Source organism: Phaenicophaeus curvirostris, chromosome 2 (genome assembly GCF_032191515.1).
Source record: "Phaenicophaeus curvirostris isolate KB17595 chromosome 2, BPBGC_Pcur_1.0, whole genome shotgun sequence".
Lineage (NCBI taxonomy): Eukaryota > Metazoa > Chordata > Aves > Cuculiformes > Cuculidae > Phaenicophaeus > Phaenicophaeus curvirostris.
Genome location: NC_091393.1, coordinates 34545788 through 34571504, shown reverse-complemented (window position 1 = coordinate 34571504; position 25717 = coordinate 34545788). Strand labels below are relative to the sequence as shown.

General features: G+C 39.4%; 1 protein-coding gene across 2 annotated transcripts in view; it reads right to left on the bottom strand.

The window, feature by feature from the left end:
• LOC138717803 (beta/gamma crystallin domain-containing protein 1-like) overlaps positions 1-25717 on the bottom strand; it is a 98596-nt gene that overhangs the window by 48019 nt on the left and 24860 nt on the right. Inside the window, exons 1-2 of one of the 2 annotated variants that reach the window (XM_069851646.1) lie at positions 22380-22525; positions 16931-17060 (exon numbers count right to left, since the gene is read on the bottom strand). In XM_069851646.1, coding sequence (XP_069707747.1) covers positions 16931-16966 — 36 coding nt within the window. In that variant the 5' untranslated portion in view covers positions 16967-17060; positions 22380-22525. Of the gene's footprint in view, positions 1-16930; positions 17061-22379; positions 22526-25717 lie in introns of those variants that run through there. The other variant, XM_069851647.1, reaches the window with a different exon arrangement.

Sequence of the window (25717 nt, the reverse complement as noted above, 5' to 3'; positions counted from 1 at the left end):
GGACCCTTCTATCTTTAACAATTCTAATAATGTAGGACCATTCTAAGTTCCTACTGGAACACCAGGAACTTTAGGTATCTTTAAATCACAGTATTGTAGTTCTCACAACTCTGAGAAAAAACAAAGCCTTGGAGTTCCAGCAGCCACATGATATCCCATTAGCATTAGCCAAAAACATGTAAATAAATAAACTACTACTCTTCAGGCATTCCGCACAGGGACTGAAACTCAAATATTCAACACTAGCAGTGCCAGGCTTTGTTAGGCTGAAAATTCAGCTGGAGTATTGCTGGTATGATGCGCTGTAAAAATATTAGTAGGAAAACTAGAAGGAAGGATGTACAAATAGAAGCTAAGACAGAAAAGTCTGAGCAGCACAAGAACCACTCAAATCCCTGCTTCAGTTCCTACAGAAAGAAGATTTCATACTGCTCTCCCACTTCCCAGGTGAGTGTCCTAAATACTGGCAGAGAGAGAGGGGGAGTTGTAGGTGGAAATAAAGGCTTGCTGCTTTTGCTTGTGTTCTTATTTAAAAAGCATGGGAAAAAATATACTTAATATTTAATTATAACATTTGACCTGAAACAATTTTTTTTCTGATTCACTGAGGGAAAAAACGCAAAACAATTATAATTCAAGTCAACCTAAACAATTTCTACTTTTAACCTGTTACCTTGCTGTCAGTCAACTAGATTTGAATTACTTCGATTCACTTTAATATTTTTCCTTGTTTATGCTGACCATTCACAAAGCCACAAAAGAGAGGTTACTATTATGAAAAGTACAACTGCTATTTTTACCCACACGCTGCCTTCCTTCAAATACCATGAGTTTGGCACATATGCATTAATATTTTTAGCATTTCTTTTAAATATATCAGATTCCAGGTTGACAGCATCCTCTTCAGTCAGAGAAAGAAATACACTTTAACAGGTCTGCACTAGCATGGAATTTACTCCCTGCCTCTTCCAAATCTTTGCCTGCTACACTTGCAGAGGATATAAATAGCAATAGCTAGTCTTCAAACAATTTCAATTTTACCTGAGCTCTGTATACAGGGAATGTAGTTATCTACCTGAATAATCAAGGAGCTATAAATGTGAGACTATTGATCATAGTGGAGTGAAACAAACTTAAGTTTTCTTAAAAATAATATTTTGCCACTAACAATTTATGTTTTCAATTTTCTACTAATTCAGGATATTTTAGCAAAGCAGTTCATGTCTTCAAGAGAACAGAACCTACCTGCTTTCAATTTATTTTTTCACTGTAAAACTGAATTTTTAGTTCAAGGGTATACTGAAAATTGACTATCTGGAACAGCATATACAATAACGAGAATACTGATCCTGCATGTTTATCTGACTTTTTTTGAAAGGAAACTATCAGTTCAGGGAGCATAGAATTAGTGTATATCCCGTGTTACTTCTTAGGTGCCAAACCCAGAGATTTAAATATTGGATGTATCCAAAAAAACAAGCAAAACTGAAAGCAGTACGCCATGCAAAATCAAATACATAAAAATCTTTCTAAAAAGCTCAGGAAAGACAAAAAAGCATAAATAAAAATTGGACAGATCCTTACATGACTCTTTAGGAAAGGAGGCTGATAAAAAATAACTGGCATGTCAGAAAAGGCATGCCTGCTCCCATCTCCTCTTCCCCAGAGCTAGGTATTTCCATACACTAAAAGCTTTACCCCCTCCCCTTCTGTCAGCAGTAGCATCTGCCAGTTACCGAGACGCTCTATAAAACTAACAGAGATCAGTTGATTTTATGATTTTAAAAAAATTTATATTGTATTAACCTAAAAATTTCTGGTGGGTTTAAAGAGGTGGGGGGAAAAAAAAGAGAGTGCTATTTGCCTTACCATGATGATGATAATTCTTTTTGCTGTTTACAGAAGAATAAACAAACTATGGTGTGGAGATGCAGTCCTGTGTGTCATTAACCAAACCCTTTTTCTTAGCAATCCTCCCACGGTTTAACCCCTTCTTTCTTCTGGCAGCACTCAGTTAGAAACAAGCAAAAAAGGAAGTAGTGTCTGAGCCTTTCCAACTGATAAGTCATTTGGCAGACAAATTATAACTATGAAAGGGACTCAATTAGAGGATAGGAGAAACAGCTGCAGGAGGATGGCAGCAAGTCCTTCAGTAAGCACCTCTGCAGGAGCAGAGAACCTGTTGCAAAGATCTGTGAAGTTAGTATTGGGCAAATGCCTTACGTGCATTAATTAACATGCAATACTAGAACGCAGATATGCAACAGAGGAAAAAATATACCACACACGTTGGTTCTCATAAACCTGATTACTGTTTTCTGATCCACATTTATGATGGCTAAAGAAAAAAACTTGCTCAGTGAGAGATTGATTTATATAGGCATCCTTGCTTTTTCACCTTCCTGAGTTGGTATATTAAATCTGTATTTTTCTATCAACTTACAGTAAATGACACTAAGAAGGGACTCGAAGAAGCAGAAAAGCAGCAGCACCAAACATAGAAGCAGCAATTATTTAATGCTGCAGCACTGAGAGAATATTTAAACTCTCCTGAACTTGGAAGGTATCCATAAATAAAATTATTTGAAAAAAAAAAGCATTAACATAAATTATTGTACTTGTAACTCTTTGTGTTTTAATGTAAGAGAAAAGTGAGAAAGTTTGATATGAGTTAACGTCACATATTTTCTCTCAAGATTTCGAGTCTTACTTCTGGATCAGAGCTGTACCATTACATAATCTACTTAGTGTAAAGATTCAGCAAGACATCACCTCTTTGGAAGTAAAGAATGAAAAAACCCCATAGATGATCTGTGTTTTGTTTGAAGAGACAGGAACTTGAAAATACTTTTTCTGTTGAGCCATGAAGGATAAATAGCAAAAGCATTTTGAAGGGGAAGAGAAGGGCTTGTAAGTCTTTTAGGTCTCCCCAACCAGAAGACATGACTAATAAATGTAACCCCTTTCCCTTTTTCAATTTCTGAATGTGATTTGGAATGATAAAGAATCTGTTACATATGTGGTTTTCCATTTAGTAGGTCTCTTTCTTCTAGGTTTGTAGGTGTCTCTTCTGTTTTGTGAGAGCGTACAGTGTCCTGTCATGAACTCATAATATATATCCTAACATAATTCCTTTTAGATTAATCATTTATGTACAATTCCTTGAAATAGGAAATAGGATTCTTTTGCTGCAAATCTAAGAGTGTCTGTACAATAGACTAAGCTATAAATCTCTGGATATCATCTCTTTCTTAGGCATCATCAATCTTTATCTCTTCCCACTGCTTTCACACAAAATTTTTACTGTTACTAGGAACTCCACAGTCTTGAAAGTATATGACATTTTAAAAAATCCTGCTGCATTACAGAACACAGGCAAGAATTTCATAAAAGCAACAGCAAATTCCCAGAGCAACCCAAAATCAGGAACTATGACAAACACTAATGGTTTTCACTAATACTACTGAGCTTACAATCAAACGAAAACTGCTGGTTAGGTCACCTAAAAATGCACAAGTGACAACTCATTATGTTTTCCATTCTGCCTCGTTCTCATCTAAGAAAAAGCATTTTTAGTAGCAATCTGAATTTATTTCTTTGCTATGTACTTAAATATAATAAAACTGATATATATTCCCAGAAGAGAAATTATGCACACTGAAATCACCTTTGAACTCAGACTGTGGAAATAATATTAAAACTGTCAGACTCATTGTAATTCTTGTATCTCATTCCAGATATTCTAACCCATCTCCTCAAGACTGTTCATAAATTTTTACATAAAGTGATTATGGGCAAAGAGGAAATAATCCTAAGGAGCCACATATATTATTAGCCTTTGACAAACATGGCACTGATGTGGCTGTTCTGTGCTGGCTAACTGAGCTGGCTCCTCCTGGGCTGGCTTGGGCACCTCTGCATGATCCTGCATGTAGCCTAGGAGCAAGGCAGGATTTCTAATACGCTCCTGTGCCCAGTCTTTCCTGTTAGCTAGTTCTAAGTGCTCAGCAGATGAAGGATATAGATTGTCTCACTCTTTGATTGCACTGCGTAGGAAACCTAGGTCCTTACCTGCAGTTTTAATTCAGTCTAGGGAAAATATGCCTAGGAGTTAGTTAACTAATTAAAGCACCTAGGTATTTCAGTCCTTCGGCGGTGCTAGCTCTAGATATCAGGTCTGGTATGATAGAAAATAGGCTGTCACGGGCATACAGGGCAAGAGGCAGAAAGCCATCCTTCTGAGCACCGTGTTGTTAATGTGAGACTATAAAACTGCAAAGGAATAAAGACAATAAACAAACTGCAAATTGAACTGCTGATACGACCAAAGTCAAATTTCATAAAAAACAAGGAGAACTGCATATTTGACATGCTTGCTTTGAGAAGTTGATCACAGAATCACAGAATCACTAGGTTGGAAAAGACCCCCCGGGATCATCAAGTCCAACCATTCCTATCAAGCACTAAACCATGCCCCTCAGCACCTCATCCACCCATCTTTTAAACAGGTCCAGGGAAGGGGACTCAACCACCTCCCTGGGCAGCCTCTGCCAGTGCCCAATAACCCTTCCCATTAAAATTTTTTTTCTGACATCCAGCCTGAACCTCCCTTGGCAGAGTTTGAGGCCATTCCCTCTTGTCCTGTCCCCCGGCACTTGGAGAAGAGGCCAGCTCTCTCCTCTCCACAACTTCCTTTCAGGTACTTGTAGAGAGCAACAAGGTCTCCCCTCAGCCTCCTCTTTTCCAGGCTAAACAACCCCAGCTCTCTCAGCCGCTCCTCATAAGACTTGTTCTCCAGCCCCCTCACCAGCTTTGTTGCTCTTCTCTGGACTCGCTCCAGAGCTTCAACATCCTTCCGTGGTGAGGGGCCCAGAACTGAACACAGGATTCGAGATGCAGTCTCACCAGTGCCGAGTACAGAGGGAGAATAACCTCCCTGGACCTGCTAGTCACGCAGTTTCTGATACAAGCCAGGATACTATTGGCCTTCTTGGCCACCTGGGCCACTGCCCAATAGGAAGGCACTCGACATAGCACCTGCTTTGGAAAATCTGGGATCGATAGTGTATGGGCTTGAAAAAGCCCTTCTGTAAAATGTATAAAGTGATTACACCCCTTGATAACTACTTTGATGTACAGATTTTTTGTCATGTACAGATGAAGAGTATTAACTACAAGAAACAATTGTTACTAACATACCTTATCCTGCTTTTATAAAAATGGCTGGACATATCATTTTACATTTTAATTACAACGTTACAATTTAGTATTCATTCTAAATAACAATGTTTACCTAAGGCTCCCAGAATTCTCTTGAACTAATTATTACAATAATTATTACAGAGAACTACTTTATTATTAATTAGAATAAACTTTATAAACCCATTACAGAGAACATAGGAATGACTCAAGACCCACAGGTTCCCTGCAGTGCAGTGGGCAGAAATTAAATCAAGTAGAACAGACCTGCAAACTCTTTGCTCTTAATCCCACGATTACATCATTATCACCTAGTATTCAACATTAAGCAAGAGAAACTTGTAAGAGAAAATGTTTTCATTAACTGCATTTGTATTCTGTTTATTTTAGTCTAAGACAGAACTAATTAGTATATAAAACATTAAAATAAACAATAAGTGTCTGTCCAGAAAACAGATATATTATTACTTCCGAAGGAAAAGGGAGATATATGTTTTCCTGCTATTACAGATATATTATTACAGACATGCTGCGTTATCCTCTTGCACACCTAAATTACTAAATCTTAGCTGCCAAAGAGATATAACTACACCAACATTTAAATCCCACTACTAATTACTATCGCTAGTGGCTAATTGGAGGAAAGTTTGAATTCCTACCTGGTATTCTTGAAAAAAAATAATTCAGGTCTTACCCCTAAAAATATATTTTCTTGATTAATAGCAATGCAGCAGGGAATTGGATCAAACCGGATGAAGCTATACTGCTCAGATATACCAGCATTTCCAGAAAATATCACAAAATGCACAGGATTGTTGATTCTGCTCTTGAATTTCTGAATAAGATGTTAGTTTGGGCAGAGGCCTTGGTGTCTGTGGCTTAGAATAAGAGACGTTACAAACGTACTTTTAAAGCTAACCCTTAAAAGTATCATGATTAACCAAACACATTTTTAACTACAACAGTTGTAGTGTTGGGCCCAAACTATTTTAGATTCTTTATAAGCAAAATATGATAAAAACACTCCATTAGCAACTCTTGGGGACAAGTTTGCAGAAGCTTACTCCATTACTTGTCAGTGCTTGTGAATATAAGAAGGAGCTGGCTGTCTACTGTTAAAACCTGGTAGATAGCAAGTGCTTCCTGTACATAGAAGGCAGGTGTGTGTCTTCTCTCCTGTTCCTACTCTACCACTTCCCTCCCACACTTTATTGGCACCTAATGGGAAGGGGGTGGGCAGACAAATCTCTGCTACTGTGCCTGGTTTCCCTCTAGCTACCTACGCTTTTTGTCCGCAGTGACTCCATCTTCTGTCTCTGCAGCAACGCAAACTTTCCCAGCCAGCTGCACGATGAACCTGACAAGTCTCTTCAGTTTCCCAGCTGTGCACAAGGCTCTGAACAGCAGCCACCACCAAGCAGGGCGAGCTTTGGTTTTGCTGGGCAGCCTCTTAGAAAAAAACCCCACAAACTGCCTATACCTTTTTTCATGTTTAGAAAGTGGATTGCTTTTTCAGGTCCAAGAGTCAGAAATTTATCTGATAAAAATTAGTCTTACATGCCAAAGAAAAAACATACCCTTAGCATTCCCAGAAGCAAAACAATCCAAACTCCTCTGGAGAAGAGGGAAGGGGAATATCTTGAATTACCACTGATAAGCCTTCTAAAATCACAGGTTTCTTTAGGAGAAGTACAAAAAAATAAACAGATCTTGATGTTCTTTTTATCTAAATTCTGGTTGCTGAACATTTACAGTGTAGTTTGTTCAGAGTTTTCAGACTCTTCAAAAGCTACACTTTTCAATCCCTATTTTCCTCCCAGACAATTATTCTTTTTCAGCAAAGATACCCCAGAAATTATACTGGTAAAATGAAAAGAAAAAACAGGGAGGGAGGAGGGGAACTGTAAAGATGTGAGAGGAAAAGATACTGTATTTTTATTTGCATATCATAAGGTATGATTTATAGGAAATTACGATTTCAAGTTCCATTATAAAAAAGCAATGTTTGTGGAACAAAACATTATATTCTATTTAAATCTTTAGATGTTGTTTGCAAACACAACAAACTTAGAAGCTTATCTGTTGAAATGTCACCCACTGTGGTTTTGAAAATTGTACGGACAATACTAGTTTGTAGGAATGGTAATTTATTTTAGAATCTCTAAATCTTACTCAAACAGTAGTTTATGCAGTTCTTTATTATTAAAGTGGATCATATTTTGTGTTTGCAGATTTTGAGCTATGACAGATCAAGTGCTTGTTCTGAAGGATAACTGAAAGAGCATCCCAGCTTATTCACTGTAATTCAGTTTTCAAGAGAATAAAACCAGAGAGTTGAAGGTTTTCACAACTTACCCTTTGCAAACCCATTATTATACTGCAGCTGGAACTACAGAGAAATAAATTACACATATATGTATGTGTGTATATATATATACACATTCCTAATTGTCATATGCATTATATAGCGTATAAAGTGGCAAAAACCTGGTCAGGAAGAATGAACTATTACTAAAAGCTTTGTGTCGCAACGTTCTCAGATCTGAGAGTGCACAGGTGTACTACATATATGCTGAGCCACCTGGTCACGTAGCATGGCAAAATGGAAATAGGGTCACACCCAAGGAGAGAGCACAGCTAGCTGCCAACCTCCTGAAAACCATTCCAAGACATTGCACAAGTGTGGAAGTGGTACAAGAAGAGCATGATGGAAAAACAGTCTACAGCTGTCCACAGAGATCACTGCACAGCATGAAGGCCAGAAACAAACCCCAGGTGCTTCAGAGAGCAACTTCACAAGACTGTACTCACCAGGAGAAAGAGAAGGGAGGAGTATGACCCCTGGGAAGAAGGCAGTAAAGTGCCTGGTGTCATCCTAAGAAAGAGTTACACAGCAGCATGAGCAACACCAATGAAATGCTGAAATGCTATGTAGCTAAGTGTTTGGCATGATGATAACGCAAAGGTGGGGCAGATAAAGGATGGACATTGATAACTGGACCATTGCTTGCATGACTGTATTTTAAGCCATCACTAACCCTCTCAAAGAGAAATGCATTTTCACTCATTGTATCCACTAAGTTTGTTCTCAGTATTGCATGGATCATGGAATAACTAAGATGAAATTAAATTCTAAACCTAGCTCAACATAAAGACCATGCAGGATGCAGATCCACTGTAAAGCCAGACACAGCCTGTTTACAATTCTCCTGCATCAAGGTGCATGTGTTGAACTGCTTGGAATGAGAGTTCTCCAAGTGACATCAGTCTTAACTTGCCAGCCAAGAGTAAATAACTGTAAGCTGTCTGATACATGTTATGGTTTGGGTTTTTATTTAAACTCCATGTAAAAAATCCCAATAATCTCCTCAATAAACTTTTCTTATTCTACCAGAATAAGCATTTACTGGTATTCCTACTCTGCCTTAAAATTTGCTTATATTCTAAAGGGGTCGAGGGAATCTTCCTGACTCAGTGCATCCGTTGCCATCTTGAATGCCAAGTGTTAGACTACAAGACAGATTCTTCTTGCATCAGTGTTCCAGGAGATACATTCCTTCTATGAAAATCCTAAGTAACGCCATGCCATCTTCCATTCTGTCTTTTGCACTTCTCCAAGGCCCTTGTTAGCTGTCAGCTGTAGTCCTGTACACCTTCGGTCAACCACAGCTTAAATGCTTGTGCTATACTCCTCACCAAAAAGCAGCAGAAATATAAAACAAAAAGATGTTTTCCAGGTCTCTCTGAACCAGCCATAAGAACAGGACATAGCCTAGGTGTTATTTTTTTTGTAAATAAGAGAGCTGGTGTCTTATGCCAGGTAGGAAATAGCAAAATGTTAATACTGAAATGAATTTGTGGTTCAAATGGGGATAGCAGAATAATGAGCTGGGAATATGGAAAAAAGTGGACCGACAAGGAAATTGCAATGATGCCATTAATCTAGTCATCAGAATGGTATTTTATTAACTAGAGAAGTCATTTTGTTGAGCAATACACAGAGAGGTTCTCTCATGGATAGCTGAGAACCTCTCTTGTGCTGTAATTAGCCATAAACTTCCAGACTTTTTGGAAGATAAAAGGATGAGTAGGTCTTTAGTGAGCTGTGTTACAAAGCCAAATCATAACAATCAGGATTTATACCGGACCTGATGTCCAAGCTTTTTGTCACGGGGACTTCTCAGAAGTTCGGTCTCTGCCTACACCGTAAGTATGACTGTGCATGTATAACTAGCTGCTGGCTTCTTTTGTTCATTATCAACAAATACAGTTGAATTGAGGGCACCTGGCATTCTCCTCTGTGAAAAAATAATAGTTTTGTATCCAGAGCATCTCTGCTGCAATGCTACGGATAACAGCTGTGTCCTGGGAAATCTAGGCAGAATGATTCTTAACCTAAGGTACGTATCATTATGGATACTCTTAACTCAGGAATTCTTAGTTCTGCTGTGTGCCTCAGAAAGATCAATCATGTTAAAAAGAAAATTCTACTAGGAATGGGTTATTTTTCTGTGGATGCAATTACAAGAACTGTAGTTCTTTAACTAGAAACACAAAATAAGCCAGACTACAGTAAAATCCTGGAAAAGCATAGACCTGATATCAGGTAACTGAAAGAACATAAATGTTTTCTAAACACTCCTACTTATGTTTTTGGGTTTGCTTTTTTTTTATATCTGCTGCAAACAATCTATAAATGATTAATTGTTCTTGCTTTGGCTTTTTTGGGTTGCTTTGGTTATTTTCGCTTGTTTTGACACAATTTTCAGTCTCTCCTCTCTGGTATCCCTCTTCACCCCTCCTTTTCCTGCTGAGACCTTGACAAAGAACAGATACAGATAAAGCAATGAATTTGTATTTATCACAGCCCCAAAGTAAAAATCGTTGATGTACCCAAATTCATATCAGGCTTATCTTTATTTTATTTCTTTAAAGTAGACATGACATCTAAGTTCTATCAGCCTGAAAAGCATCACCAGTGGTGACTTAAAACTACAGATGGCTGTCCAAGTGTCCTGATTCAGCATTCCTACGGAGACTACAGTACCCACGCACTGCTAAAACTAAATTGCTTGTATAGTGGCTCTACTACCTCTATAGCTTTTAGCATCAATGTTAAGAAATATTTATGTTAAAAGACGGCATTTATTAAAACTGAACAAATCATCAAAAACGTAGTTCAGTCCTCTGCTGTTATTTAATACTGTTCTTTAGGAAGAGCTGACCTACATGTGGGTTCTTGCAAGCAGCTGGTATTACACAAAGACTATCTGTACGTGCTGGGGCCCGTTTTGTTTGTTTCCATGATTCTGAGTATCCCTTTCTGTCAAATATGCTTAGGGTAGACAACACTGCCACTATGTCAGTGTAGACCATGCTCTTAAATATTCTCTCAATGGCAAGTGCTTTGATAGAAGCTGTCTTCAAGTTATACACCTTGTACACTGTCGGTTTTAACATTTTACCATATACTTTCAAGTTACTGGTTTATGACACTACTCATCAAATACTGTGGACAAGTAATTTAAGATACAATGGCTTCTCAGAGCACAAGTGTTTGTGGGAGGCATCATTGTGACTTAAATGGTCAGCATTTAAATTCTGTCCCAGTTCTGTGTTTTCTGGTTTCCATGATTATTTCAATACTATTTAAATTCTGTTTGCTTCTGACTGGTTGTGGTGGTGTGGTGTTTTTAATTATGAATTGCATATTTATCAAGTAAATATTATAATTTGGAAAGAATATTTCAGCATTAGTCATCTTAAACTATTGCAAAACATAGCATGACTCAAAGCTAAGCATCCTATAAAAACTTTAAAGGACAAAGCAAATTAAATATTTGCTAAGTGTAGTATAAATCCTTTGCCAACCATGTAAGAAATGCTGGCATGGCCAGGACAAAATGAGGCATTCTTCTTACCTACCCACATCTCTCCACAGTACTCAACTGGTTAGGTTTGAAAATTTGATTACCATTTTTTCCCCCATGAATTTCAAAGTAAAGACTTCAGTGTTCTCCTATTAGCATCACTTTCTTGCCCAAACCACAGCATAGTTACAGCCCAAGAATAGGAACAAATTGTTTAGATAGGATAAAGGAAAAAAATAAACAACTTAAATAAACTATTATGACATTCTTATATTTTCCTAGACATTTTAGACTACAATGAGGAATTACCATGCTGGCCAGCACAATAACATTCTATAAAAATCCATATTAGAAGCCATACAGACAATGAATAATGTAGCTATGATCAGTGTTGTCAATGAGCTCTCATGATCCATGCTTCATCACATTTGATCTTCTTTCTTCTCCCCATACACCATACTCTTCAATTTGTACAAATGCATCAGGACAGTAATCCCAAATCCATGGCTTATGGCTAACATCTCCCAGATTTTCTTTAATTCATACATACATTTAAATATGCATCTATACATATATATGTGTATATATGAGTTTATATAAATGTAAATAAAATTCTGATATATATTCTAGCCTATAAAAAAATTGCTGTATGTTTTGATTGATCTACACTGAAGAAATATATTTCTCCAGATTTCCCATAAATTAGTGCACTAGAGGCATGTAACATGCAGATGACTCTCATAGGCAGACCTGCTTTAAAACTTAAAACATGGGAGGGTACTCTCTCCTCTGCAGGAATGACAACGAGGAGCAACATGATTAGAAAGTAGTCCTACCAGACCGAGTACAAGAATGACTAATCAAAAAGGGAGCAAGTGGATGCCAGCTTTTTGTGGGGATTATCAGGGGATTTTCAGTCTATCTGTCCAGCAACAAGGGGGAATTCCTGGTAGGAAAAAGAAAGAAAGGAAACAAAAGAGAGGAAAAGAAATTATTCAACTTGTTCAGCCCAGGAGCGAGGTGCAACCATTATTTCAGGGAAACAAGTTATACTTGGGGGAGGAGGGTGGCTAGAAGCATTCTATGATGACAATGAATGTCAGCACTGAATGCGCTACTAGCGAGCCTATGATCAGCTGTGTGACTCTTGCTATATTTCCCACACAAGGAATGACAGTAATTTTACCAGGTTGAGAACAAAATAGTTATACTGAAGAAGAGCAAAAACAACCTACAATATATCAAAGCGCATTATATTGTACAGAAGTTGATCATAAGTGTAGTTAAGGAGGTAGAAACTCCGCCAAGAATCTGAATGTCTAGCTCAGCACTCGGCAGGCTTTTTCCCTTGGGTTTTTTTTTTTCAGGTAATAAAATAAAATTTTGTCCTGCTGCAACATTTGATTAGCTAGAAAGGCATAACCTATTCCACAAAGATGAGGACCTATCGTGATTTAAAAGAAAACAAAATAGAACCAAGAATAAACCCACACCACTGCCCCACTTAGGACCCTCTTAGGTGACCGCCTTTCTACACCTGCCCTTCACCTCAAAAGAAAAAAATCCTACAGTGTCATATAATCTCCCCTTCCTTTTTCCCCTTCAGTCTTTGCACAAGGCAGGTTAGCGCTCTCCTGAAATTGTTTTTTATCTACTTGAGAAAACCTACACCAGCAGATATTCTTAGCCCCACATGACTCGTTTCATAGAACTCCAGCTACAAAGTTTTGTTGAACTTTCTGATTCCAAGCCTGATTCTGATCCAAGAAGGACGCCTTCCCTTCTTTTGGTCTCCGGTTTGGGGAGGAGAATGGTTAACGACTGAAAGGCCTTATCTATAAAAATCGTGGTGAACCTTAAGGCAAAGACTTGTTCTCCTCAGGACACGCTCCTCTCATCTATCCACAAACTGGTAATTTGGTTGTCTGTTACTTTGGAAAGTGGCTCACCTGGTTTCTTACTTACTTGGTATTGGAAGTTTATCAAATGGCAGTATTGTTTCTACTGTTTAAGCATCACACTGGGAGGTGATTTTGTAACCCCACAGGATCCCAAATAGAATTCACGTTTTGTTATTTCTTGAGAAAATAAAGCACTTCAAGGAAAAGAAGCATGAGGACCTGGATTGGAGGTCTTGCTAACACTTTTCTGAGCAAGGCAGAAATGAAATTAAAGAAGCAGATGAGGAATCTGAAAATACCCTAGACCTAAACAAGCTATCATCTGGAAAGATGAATTAAAAGAGCTGGAGGAATTGGGATCTGCATATCTGCTGTCTCAGGAATATGGCAAAGGCAGTGATAGAATAAACTCATTTAATCCAGTAATTTGACACAGAATCAAAATGGGCTTCCACAGCCACACCTGGGTGTTAAAAAGTACCCCACCCAGTTTCCTTCGTTAAATATTCATGTCATACGACTGAATCTTTGTGTGAAAGGCAGTCGCTGTGCTCAGGTAGCAAGTAGGTGTGAGAACTCTTATCTAGATGGAGAATCCTGAGAAACCTTTAGACAGGTACCTGGTTATAGGGCTGAAAACATGACTAATCAACACCTGAATATAAGAAGTGAGAAAGCATTAGAGCACATATATAAGCCTTAGAAAAAAAACTGTTTAGACCAAAGTATCTCACATGGTATTTTGAAGTCTAGATTTTTTGTGATCATTTTTCCTAGTGTACAGAAAATGTATAAAAATGAAGGATTCGGAACTCTTCTTTCATTCACTCACTTTACTATCAGCAGAGGCCAAACTAAATCTGCAATTGTTCTCTACAGGAATAAATGGTTTCAGGTTAACTATATGAAAACCCATAGCTTTAAGCCTATTTGTCTTTAACTACATAATTTAAGGTCATTTGAGGTCATTTGCCACATCACAGGTATGACCCCTTCTCAATTGATTTTAGAAATCCAGAAATAGAGTATTTTGCAGAGCTGTCATCTCTGAAATGATTTCTGGGGTTTTTTTTCAGTATTTAGTAGTGTGTTACCAAACTTCTGTTTGCCAGAATACCAAAAGAGAAACTGCTAACCCTCATTTTCTTGAAACAAACATTCTGCACATTAAATGCTACAGAATTAGTAGAGTCAAGAAAATAAAATATATATTTAAATGTGTATGATTTATTCATTTCTCATAGATTACTTACCTCCAGTGATCAAATAAATGTTATTTATATCTTTGATGAAAGCACTTTAAAACCTTTAATTATCATATAGATGACATTTTCAGTTGTTCAAATCAGAAACTTCCAATAAAACAGTTATACATTCCAGATGGCCTTGTAAAGGAGGGAAAAGAGTGGAAATCTTTATACAGAATTGGAAGTACATCTGAATCAACATCAGAGGTATTTGATGGGAAAGCAATATTGTTGCTTTTTTCCTAAAACAATGATGTAGTGAGAGGAAATATTTTTGCCTTATAATTAGGGCAACACAATATTTACTTACTGAGCAACACTATCAAACCTGCTGTTTTACCACCACTATTTATGGAAGTTAAACAAAAAGAAAGAGAAACCAATTTCACTGTGTATCAGGAAGAGTTGCTATGAAGTACAGGAATAGGTAAGACGAAGTTTTTTTAAACAACTCTGGAAGATGATGAAAGGGGAAAAACAGGGTATATTATGATAAAAGTTTATTATACGCTAGTTAATTGGGTGGGGAGAAGACTGGGTTTTTTTGATCAAGCAAGGGAAGCATCCAAAAGGACAGAACCTGACGGCTTTAATTACTTCTTGGAATTATTTTTTTCCTGTTGGAAAAGAAATACAAGACACAGACAGTCCAACAAGTTCTTGGAATATGCTGGGGACAGCTTTTTCTTCAGAAGGTGAGGAAAACCATTAAGGGAGTGGCTATTTTAGATCTTCTGCTGACTAGTAGGCACAAACTGGCTGAGAGTGGAAAGGAATTTAGGTGAAAGGGAACTCCCTCATTTAATGATCACAAAAAGGAAAGGGAAAGCTGAAAAATATTGTATTTTTTTCTTTAAAAAAAACCAAAATCAAATGTTAACAAGGTCCAGAGACTGATAACCAAGGTCTCTTAGGAAGACCGTTTAATTAATAAAAGAATGCAGGAGAGCTTGTCTGTTTTAGTCATCGCTGGAGTACGTTCTAAGCATTATCCAAGGTAAAGGGAAAAAACAAAATTAGGCAAAAACAGAGGATAAAACAAATTAGGCAGTGTAAATTAGCCTGCAAGACTCTACTTCGTACATTCACCTTCAAAAGGCTTATGAACAGGCTTCCATGGAGAAGAACAGCAACAGAGAGGAGCCTGGTGCAAACAGCTTATGTTCTGTGTCATGCACCTTTTTCTACTGCTCTCCCACAAGAAATGCTGAAGGAAGGCAGGGCTTCATTAAATCCCAGTCCTCATAAGGCATCTATCATCAGCAGGAGATTTATATTCTTACGTAATTACACGCATTAGCAGATTATCCCAATGCAGAAGAAACTGCTTAATTCACAGACCCACACCCACCACACACACAATTTCCTTTATTTTTATGACTTATCTAACAATCAGACTTTTGTGTTAGGCATCAAAGTATAAAATTACGTGGCCTGCTCTGTTACTCTTTTAGATGCTTCATTTAAAGGCTTTTAAATGTTCTTAGTACAAATGTATTGGTTCCAGGTTAGAGGAATGACACCCCGACAGTTTAGTTCTAAGTATGAACAACTTATTCCAAAAGAAGAACAAAATACCAACTCAGAGCTCACTAAATAGCAGCTGAATTCTGTCATTCTTATATTTCCACTGAAAAACATCTGCTTGCTTTTCTAGGAGAAGTCCATGCAAGGAGTTAATATACAAGTCCATCCAAGACAGCAATAGTGTGAAGAGCAATTTTTTCTTTTGGAAAGGTAATTCCCCTGCTAGCTCTACTGCAATAGAAATGACGTCCCATAACCATAATGCACTATTTTGCTGTTTCATAATTGTGAGGAACTGGGCCCTTTTTCTAGTTATGTTCCTACAGTATCAATAGAACTAAGATGCTGAATGAGGGATGTTTGGGGTTTATATTATTTGAGTACTTAACTAAATACCAATGAGTCTTTTCCAAAGGCTTCATAAATAAATTAGTAGATGAGATGTGCTTGACAAGACTAGACAATAAATGTATTTGTTTTAAAGACAGAACATTTTAAGCCATCATCAAATATATTCAGATGGATGTTAGTTCCACAACCAAGAAAAAAACATTTTTTTTCAGTTACTGGCCTGCTGTGTACTTTTGTTGATGTAGAAAAAAAATATTTCTCTCTCCATGGAAAGATTACAGTAAAAAACAAGAATGGCATTGCACAACCTTGTCTGCAATCTGGAATTAAGTTCTCACATTAGAACAGAAGTAATTAGCATTTTCCCTAGCTTGCTTCTATGCAGTAATACTGCTGCCAAGCAAATGAGTAACACTACATGAACTAAATGAACACTAGGAAACAAATGCATAGCCATTTCTCCTTCTCTGGAATAAACCAGAAAACAGTACAGGTTAAGTAAGATACTATAAAAGTGTAGGTGCTAGTCTTTTATTATTTTTGCTTTTAACTATTTTATGAGATTTTGTGAGAGCATGTGGAAGATATCCTCTAGCCATTTCCTTTGTTGGCTCTTCATGCCAGCTACAGTCATTATGTACCTTCTTTATTCCCATATATGATATTAATTTGAAAATTTTCCAGTACTTCAAACAGAGATCTTTTAAAGGAATATTACAGTTATATCTAGTGTTAAATTCTGTTTTCAGAATAATTGCCTTCTTTAGAATATGTAAGTGTGTGTATTTATACGTATATATACTTTTATATAACACAGATATTTATTTTCTCTTACCTTTCTAAGTGCTGCTGGTAATGAGGCAGTAGACATTGATATCGCTGGAAGAACATAAGAGTGTTGACAGATTACTGATGGTATTTCGTTTTCTTGAACGGTATAGTGGCTGCCTGATATATCATAGTACCTGAAAGGAGCATAAACATTGCTTAATTAATACATCCTAGTGAAATAAAGTCTGAGCTAATTATCTGATGAGTTTCTTAAGAAAACACACTAAGCTGTTTTCTCCTGTTGTAGTGGTTCTAGGCCTCCAGTATTTCTAAAGTTTATGGCTTTATTTTAGCTGAACTACTTGCTCATCTTATTAGACATTAATTTGTCCCATCTGCTTTAGCTATGTGAAACCCTAACTTTCAGCTTTTTCCTAATAACAAAATAACCAAAACCTAAATACAGTATTCAGCAGGATAACCACATCAGAGGCACAAGGCAGAAAAATTGGTGGTCTCATTTTATGTCACTCGATCTCTACAAACACAACAGATTACAACATTTGGAGTTTATAGTTCCACATTGCAACGCACATTCTGTCCACTTTCCTTCTGGCAGCTCTGTCAGTAAAGAATCAGTTGAATTCTGAAAACAGAAGGTCATTTATTGGGAAGATACTGTTGCAATGAAAGTGCATACAACCTCTAAATCAATACATTAAATTTTAGCAGTCAGTCCTAAAGCTTAATGGACCTAATTCTGCTTACACTTATTCTGCAATGTCAGTTTTGAAATTTTGAATCCAAAGAATGTGGAAAAGTTCACTTACGCTCCTCCTCAGAGAGAAATAGAATAGTAAAAACTGACCAACTTATGTCTTTCATTTCACTGTCTGAAAAATCAAAGTAGCAAGAATACAGAATTGTCTGAAGCTATAGTTCATTAAAAATATTGATAAAAAGATATAGTTCGTCCTTTAGATGATTCAACAATTAGATAATATCCAGGTTTTGTTTTAAATGTATATATTTTGATATTTTTATTTCAAAATTTGATTGTATTTCTCCTAGGATCATAGGACAATTCGGGTTGGAAGGGAGCTCACAAGGTCTCTGGCCCAATGTCCTGCCTGAAGCAGGGACAGCAATGGGAACAGATCAGGTCACTCAGGGCTTTAATGAGTCAACTCTTGACAACGTGCAAGGACAGAGACATCACAACCTCTAGACAACGGTGAAAATGTTTTCCCTTGTATTCAGTCTGAATTCCTCCTTTCTCAATGTCTTCCTGTTGTCTCTTGTCCTCCTGCCATACACCACTGTGAAGAGTCAGGGTCTGTCTTCTTGGTGTCCTCCTCACACGTACTGGGGAGCCTCTGGGCCCTCCATCGCCCCCCAGAGCTGCCTGTTCCCCTAGACTGAACAAGCATCAATTCACCATCCTTTCCTCACAGGACAAGTGCAGCCTCAGAAGTAACTCCTGACCAGAGTGGTGGCCATCCAACGAACTCACCCCAGTTTGAAACACTGAGAAATCTTTAGGTAGAAAATGCCCTGAGCAAATAATTCGCTTTCAGAAAAACAAACAAACAAACAAACAAAACCAAGCATTTCAAAATGGTTTGGTTTTGTTTTATCCTTAAAATATTCATATTTTCCACTTCAGTTGGATTAAAACTCCCCTTCCCACAGGCTTCTTTTCCAGATTATCACAAAGACCCAACTCCAGCTCTGTTTGTACAGCTTTAGTTGCAATTTAGTTTTATAACTGACTGCCATATGGAGTTTTCAAAGGGTAAACAATGGAGCAGAAAAGCTTTAGGCATATTTATAGAGGTGTTCAGTTTATTATTGTGGTAAAAATGTTTTGATATTTCAACACATATTCCAATATGCAATTATTTTATTTATTTACCTATTTTTAAGGAAGAATCACAGAATCACTAGGTTGGAAAAGACCAACAGGATCATCGAGCCCAAACATTCCTATCAAACTCTAAACCATGCCCCTCAGCACCTCATCCACCCATCTCCCAGGGATGGTGACTCAACCACCTTCCTGGGCAGCCTCTGCCAGTGCCCCATGACCTTTTCCGTGAAATTTTTTTTCCTGATGCCCAGTCTGAACCTCCCATAGAGCAGCTTGAGGCCATTCTCTCTTGTCCTATCACCCTGTCACTTGGGAGGAGAGGCCAGCTCTCTCCTCTCCACAACTTCCTTTAAGGTATAGAGAGCAATGAGGTCTCCCCTTGGTCTCCTCAAGGCTAAACAACCTCAGCTCCCTCAGCCGCTCCTCCCAAGGCTTGTCTTCCAGCCCCTTCACCAGCTTCGTTGCTTTTCTCTGGACACACTCCAGAGCCTCAACATCCTTCTTGTGGTGAGGGGCCCAGAAATGAACACAGGATTCAAGGAGCGGTCTCACCAGTGCCAAGTACAGAGGGAGAATAACCTCCCTGGACCTGCTGGCCACGCCACTTCTGATACAAGCCAAGATGCCGTTGGCCTTCTTGGCCACCTGGGCACACTGCTGGATCATGTTCAGTCGGTTGTCAACCAACACCCCCAGGTCCCTCTCCTCCAGGCAGCTTTCCAGCCAGATTTCTCCTAGTCTGTAGCTGCACAGGGTTGTTGTCCCCCACATGCAGGACCCGGCACTTGGCCTTATTAAACCTCATGCTATCAGTTTCAGCCCAGTGGTCCAGCCTGTTCAGATCCCTTTGCAGATCCTCCCTACCCTCCAGCAGATCGACACTTCCACCCAGCTTAGTGTCATCTGCAAACTTGCTAAGGGTGCACTCGATGCCTTCATCCAGGTCATTGATAAAGACATTGAACAGGGCTGGACCCAGCACTGAGCCCTGGGGAACCCCACTTGTCACTGGCCTCCAGCTGGAGTTAACTCCATTTCCCACCACTCTCTGGGCCCGGCCATCCAACCAGTTTTCCACCCAGGAAGAAGTTTCATTGCTTTCAATAGCTCGTTACCTTCTCCATGCCACAGCTGAGTTTGAGCTGTCCCTCTTGATTTTCATTTTCTGTCTCCACTGGTGGAGGTTGCTTTTGGGGTGGCTCTACACATGTTGTACACGACAATTCAAAAGTCACATTAACCAGCTGCTCACCTAGTGCTCAAAGATCCTGTTGCAACCCACTCTGTCAAAACAGGTACGCTGGAGGCCACTGTAACACTACTCAAGGGAGCAACAGCAGACTGAGGACTATCAACTCAGTGTCTCAGAGCAGTAAAGGCAGGAGACTGGGAAGGCACTTGGTTCAAGTAAGCAAGGAGGAAAGGAATAAGAAGGAGGAAGGCAACTGCAGACCATGGGAAGCAGATGGAAAGCTGCAAGAGGCCACCATTTTCAATGGCATTGCTGGGCTGGTGTCAGGCATCTGCAACTCAAGTGCTATACAATTTACTTATGTCAGAAAGCAATGTGCCACCAATCCCACAAGCTGAAGAGCCAACAGGAGGAAGCTTGGTGAGGAAACACTTCCTAGGTAGGAAGTCCCCCCAGATGAGGCAGCAACATCCACCTTGAAGGCAACTGCCAGCTCCCCTCCACTTAGGGAGGCAGAGTCCCCCTTGGGGCACCCTCACACCTTGTCCCCATGGGCCCACCGCTGGCCACACTGGAGGACCATCAGTCTCAGACACTGTTAGCCCTCACTCAGGGTGCTGGCACGTCCTTGGCACGGGAGCCAGGAAGCTGCTGGTTTCAGAGTACGGTGAAGCAACGTTGTCTTTTAGACACCTTTGTTTTAAGGGATGCAATTTCACGCCAAAAGCTGGAGCTGACAGAAGCAGCGTGAAAAGCTTTAGCCTGAAGACTGTACGCTGGAAAACAGCCAACTCCAGATTTCCAAATGGGTGAGAAAAGGCACTTGTTGAATTTCTTCACGGTTTAAGGCCTATCCTTGCAACAATCTGCTGATGAGCTAAGCTCCCAAAGCCTTCCAAAAAGCTTTGGCACCGGGCAGTTTTCCAGGGACACATTGCAGTACGCTTCCCGCCTGAAGGCACGGGCACACACGCAGGCTCCCGGGGCAGGCTGGGGTGTGAAGGCTCAGTGCTGCACCTCCTCTACCCTAACTGCCCAGCCAAATTCTCTCCTTCCAGCCCAAACGCGGAGCAGCTCGCCCCAACTCACTGTGGATAAACTCCCCATCGGGCAAGGGCAGGCAGATGGACAGTTACTGTAGAGAAGCTGACGCACCATCAACCCACACCCTTGCTTTCCTCACCTGGGCTTGTTTGTGGAACCGTGCCCACTCGCTCTGAGCCCCGAGAGCCTGAGGGGAAAAAGGTGCTTGCAACATGACAGGCAGGTTATGAAACCCTCCCAGACATTTAGCAGGCCCATCAATTGTCAGAGGCAACTGGAGACGAGCTTTGTCTGTGGAAGTAAGACTTTTTAAATCAGGAAAAATGGCAGGGTGAATATTTATGATGGACTAAGTAGTTTCTTGTGTGTTGCATGTTGGGCTACTAAATAGTACAACTAATTACATTAAAAATGCTCAGAGTATGTTTACAGCAATGTGTGTCTGGCATGTTTTCACTTATGAAAATAATAACTAATTTTACAGTGAAGCAAAGGAAGAGCAGGTAGGAAGCCTTGGAAATTACCAAGCTTTTGAAGACAGCATGAGCCACTAAAAGGAGGAAAGAGAAATTCTGTAGGTTATATACATCTTCTCTTTACCAGCACAGGGATACTGGTTCACAGCAGAAGTACTAACTGCGAAATGAAACCATCAGATAGGAATTAAACTGAGGAGTGCTCTCTTTATGCTGCAGACCACACATCTTGACCCCATCACTCATACCTGTCTATGCCCAAGTCTCTAGCAGCAATACAGTGCTGTCCTATTAAACATCTTAAGATATTAATTATCTTAAATTATCACAACAATTACAAATCATCTTGAAAAGAATTAATCTGAAGACAAAAACACATGAAAACACTTAAATAGGACCAATAAGCAAACAACTCACAAAGAAAAAGAAGAAAAGAGGACACTGATGTACTTTTTAAACCAATAATGCCTGCTAAACTGGCATCCTTATAATTTTACAGCCATGGCTTCCCTTATAATCCATCATATTCAGTCCTGATATCCATCTCGTCTGCTGTTTTTCAGAACTGTCTTCGGTCTGTACCTAAGAGATGGTTCTTGCTTATTAATCCCCTTTTTCAATCAACACTTTTACACAGGATGAGATCATTTTTTTAAAAAGACAGAGCATGTATGAGCAAGAGCAACTTGTTTTAAATGGGAAGACATTTGTTTGTTTATTCAGATCCTGTCTCCCCCCTCCCACACCGTATCGGCACTTAAATTTTTCCCTGGGACCAGCAGATATCAATTTGATCAGCGAAGTGTCTATGATAAAGATTTGCTGCAAAACACAAACAACATTAAGAGCAGTAAAGGGCTTTTCCCCAGCTCGCCCACCACCTAGATGCTCAAGACCATGACGGGTTTACCTACACTGTCAAATAATTTACCTCCCTGGTTCATTCTCTGGTCCTGGTCCCCTCGTCAGCCATACTGCACATGCATCACTTTGTGCTTGGACTCTCCTCTGGAGAAAACTCTTCCCTTTGAGGAAACGCAGAGGCACAGCTCTGTAGATGGACTGCTCTATGGATGGCAGAGCAAGGATAGGTCTATACCAGCTTTGGCTCCTCCTGCCCTACAATATCCCAGCTAGCCTCCTGCCCTCAGACACCCCCTGTATGTCCCACACCACACCCCATAGCATGCAGCATACCTCTGGCATAATGCTAGAAAAACACCAGTCTTGCAGGCAGCAAAGAAGACCTCACAGTACCTCAGACACTTTGAACTAAAACCACAAAAATATAATTATGGCCTCAGAGCCATGGGGGCGTCAGGCCCAGGTCAAATGTTAGGCAGCACATACACAGCCAGTTCACTCGAAAGGCGTGTAATCTTGAGAGGTGTGGATGCATACATAAGGATCGCTCCCTAGGGCAGATCCTTTAGCAGTGTAGACTCTATTTTAAACAAGGGTTTTTTTATTGCACATTGAGTTGCTGTAGTTACAGCCTGAATATATTCTGGGCATTTCAAACGGCCTGCTCTGGGCTTAAGTTTTCCATACAAAGCTACTGCTTGTTATGTCTTCTCTCATCTCTTCCACGAAACCAGTATGTGGACTTTCCTGAACAATCTGCAGCAAGCTATGTACTGCATTTACATACCTTTTCCCACTGTCTCAGCAGTCCCATTACTGTATCCCTGGTTATAGAAGAGTTTCTTTTCTTTATTAATGCATTGCTCAGATCCAAACCAACTTCAGCTCCTATACAAAATGGTTTGTTACACTGGGGTAACTTAACACCTCTTCTACCTACCTACCTACCTGTTATTTAGTCTTGGACAGCAAAGAACCACGGGCCTAACTCCTCGCCCTCCCAGACAGAGTGAGGAGAAGAACTAGAAAGAAAGGGGAAAACTCATAGGTTGGGATAAAAAAAAATTGTTTAACAGAGCAGTGAAGGAAATTACAAGAACAATAATAGTAATGAAAGAATATACAAAATGATACACAATACAAAACACTCACTGTCTGGGTACTGACATTCATGTGTGCTCCTGATCCACAGTTTCATGCCATGCACCACAGCCGCACACCTGACACCATGCTGCAAAAACCGTGAAACTGGACCACAGTTACCACATCCCAACCACCACCCATAGCCCCAGCTAACTACCCCCATAAATATACCGAGCATGAATATCCCTTAGGCTAGTTTGGGTCAGCTGCCCTGGCTGTGACCCTTCACAGCTTCTCACCAAAATTATCTCTTTCCTCATCAAAGACAGAAAATTAACGCTTTTCTGACCGGAACCAGGACACAACCCACACAGAGTTCCAAGGAGTGAAAAGCCGGAGCAGATGCATGCACACTTGAAGAGACGCGTGCTTGGAACGCAGCTGCTGTATGACTTTCTGCTGTGCGAGTGATGGTGGGGGTGGGTGGGTGTTTGTTTTACAGGAAAACTGAGCATCTCAAACTTGTCCCAGGCCCTGGAACTGAGAAGTGGCTCTGAGCTCCTCCTGGGGTATGACATTAAGAAGTGGCAGGGAGGCATCCACCGTCTAGTGCCAGCACCCTGCCACCTAATGGCCAGGCTTCAGATTCACAGGTGAATCAAATTTTCCCTTTCTGCCTTCACTTTCCCACATCCTAGACACAGAAAAGTCTGTTTAAACCACCTTAGGTCACATCTTGTCGGGACAGATATATTCCTACTGGCTTACTTCAAACTCTTTTGTCATACACCTTAATAACAGGGTTAATACCTCACCTAAAAGTACCCTTTCTTGTAGTTACTCCACTCTGCCTTACCATGTCAGCCTAAATAATTCCTTCCTTTGTTTGGCAAATTCACATCATTTAAATATTTGCAGGCATCAGCTGCATCTCTCACTCTGTCATTATTTAGCATAATCTTCCCTTTTGTAAATGAATTCCTGTGTTCTTTTCTGTTTCCTTCTGACAACATCTCCCCTGTAAAGATGCTTCCAGAGCTGGATACAACGTTCCCCTTCTAGTCACACCAAAAATCACAAAGAACAGGTCTGCTGCCTCGTGGCTTTGTTCCATAACACATTTGCACACACAAAGGCTGCACAGAGCTTTTCCTGAGCCACTGTAACACCACAAACTTGTCATACTTGTTGTCCACTGCCATACCTACATATATTTGTTTTTGTCAGCCCTACTGCCTTTCCAGTACAATATATTAATTTGAGGTTATTAAATGTATTTGTTTGCATTTGGCAGTTTGTGGAAGCTCTGAGCAACTGCACATGAGATGAAATAGTTTCAAGCTTCTGGCTTTCTTGCACTTCAAACAGCATGCAATTGGAAATACTACAGTCATTAACCCTTCAAAACATGTTTTCCTGAGTCCTAAATACAGATAGTCTTGCTCTGTAGCCAAATCTTTAATACAGTGAATTCTAGCAGTTTCTTGTTTCTTAATCCAAATTACCCTTTTCTGATTTACAAAAGCAAAAAAAGCCCTGCTGTCATAGAAATTATTGTAGTTATTCATTATGTTTAAAGTTATCTTCTTTAGCATCTCTACTAATTGTAAAATTAACCCAATAGAGACACACTTGAGACTGAGAATAGCTGCATTTGAATCACAAGCTTATCTCCTAAATAATCTGGCAACTTGGTGAATAATGTTTTTAGCTGAACCAGAGGCCCAGCCATCATATAGCAAGTTAAAATCTTCATGACCAGTATTGTAGAGCTTGATCTACGTCAGGCCTGTACCAGATACTCATCACTGTTTCACTCTTTTGCCTCCTGATAATCTCAACTGACAAATTTAATCACTGTAACAGATTTAATTTTGTATCTTGCTGGGTAACTTCTCATAAACTCAATTTTTTCTTTTTCTTTTTTTTTTTTTTGTATCTATGAACCAGATTATCATTTTATATTAATGTTGATATGAGGAGATGCATCATAAATTCCAGTTTATACCTACCACAGACAATCATTTCTCTTTAGTTGTACTTCCAGCTCTTGTTTGTACAGGCAAAGAACCCACAATCTAACAAACCAAATAAAAACAGCACCTTGGTTTAGTACAAAAAGACTTGAACATATATATACTGATACACTTTCTAAAACCTGGTTTCAAAGGAGGAACACATTTTTTCATTTGATCACTTGGAGACTATTTGAATTAACTGAAACTTTTTTTATTCTATCATTTGAAGACCACTAACAAACTTTGTCAGTTATGAATTTGCAAGAAATTGAATGCTCTTTTGTTTATGTGCTCACCGTGAATT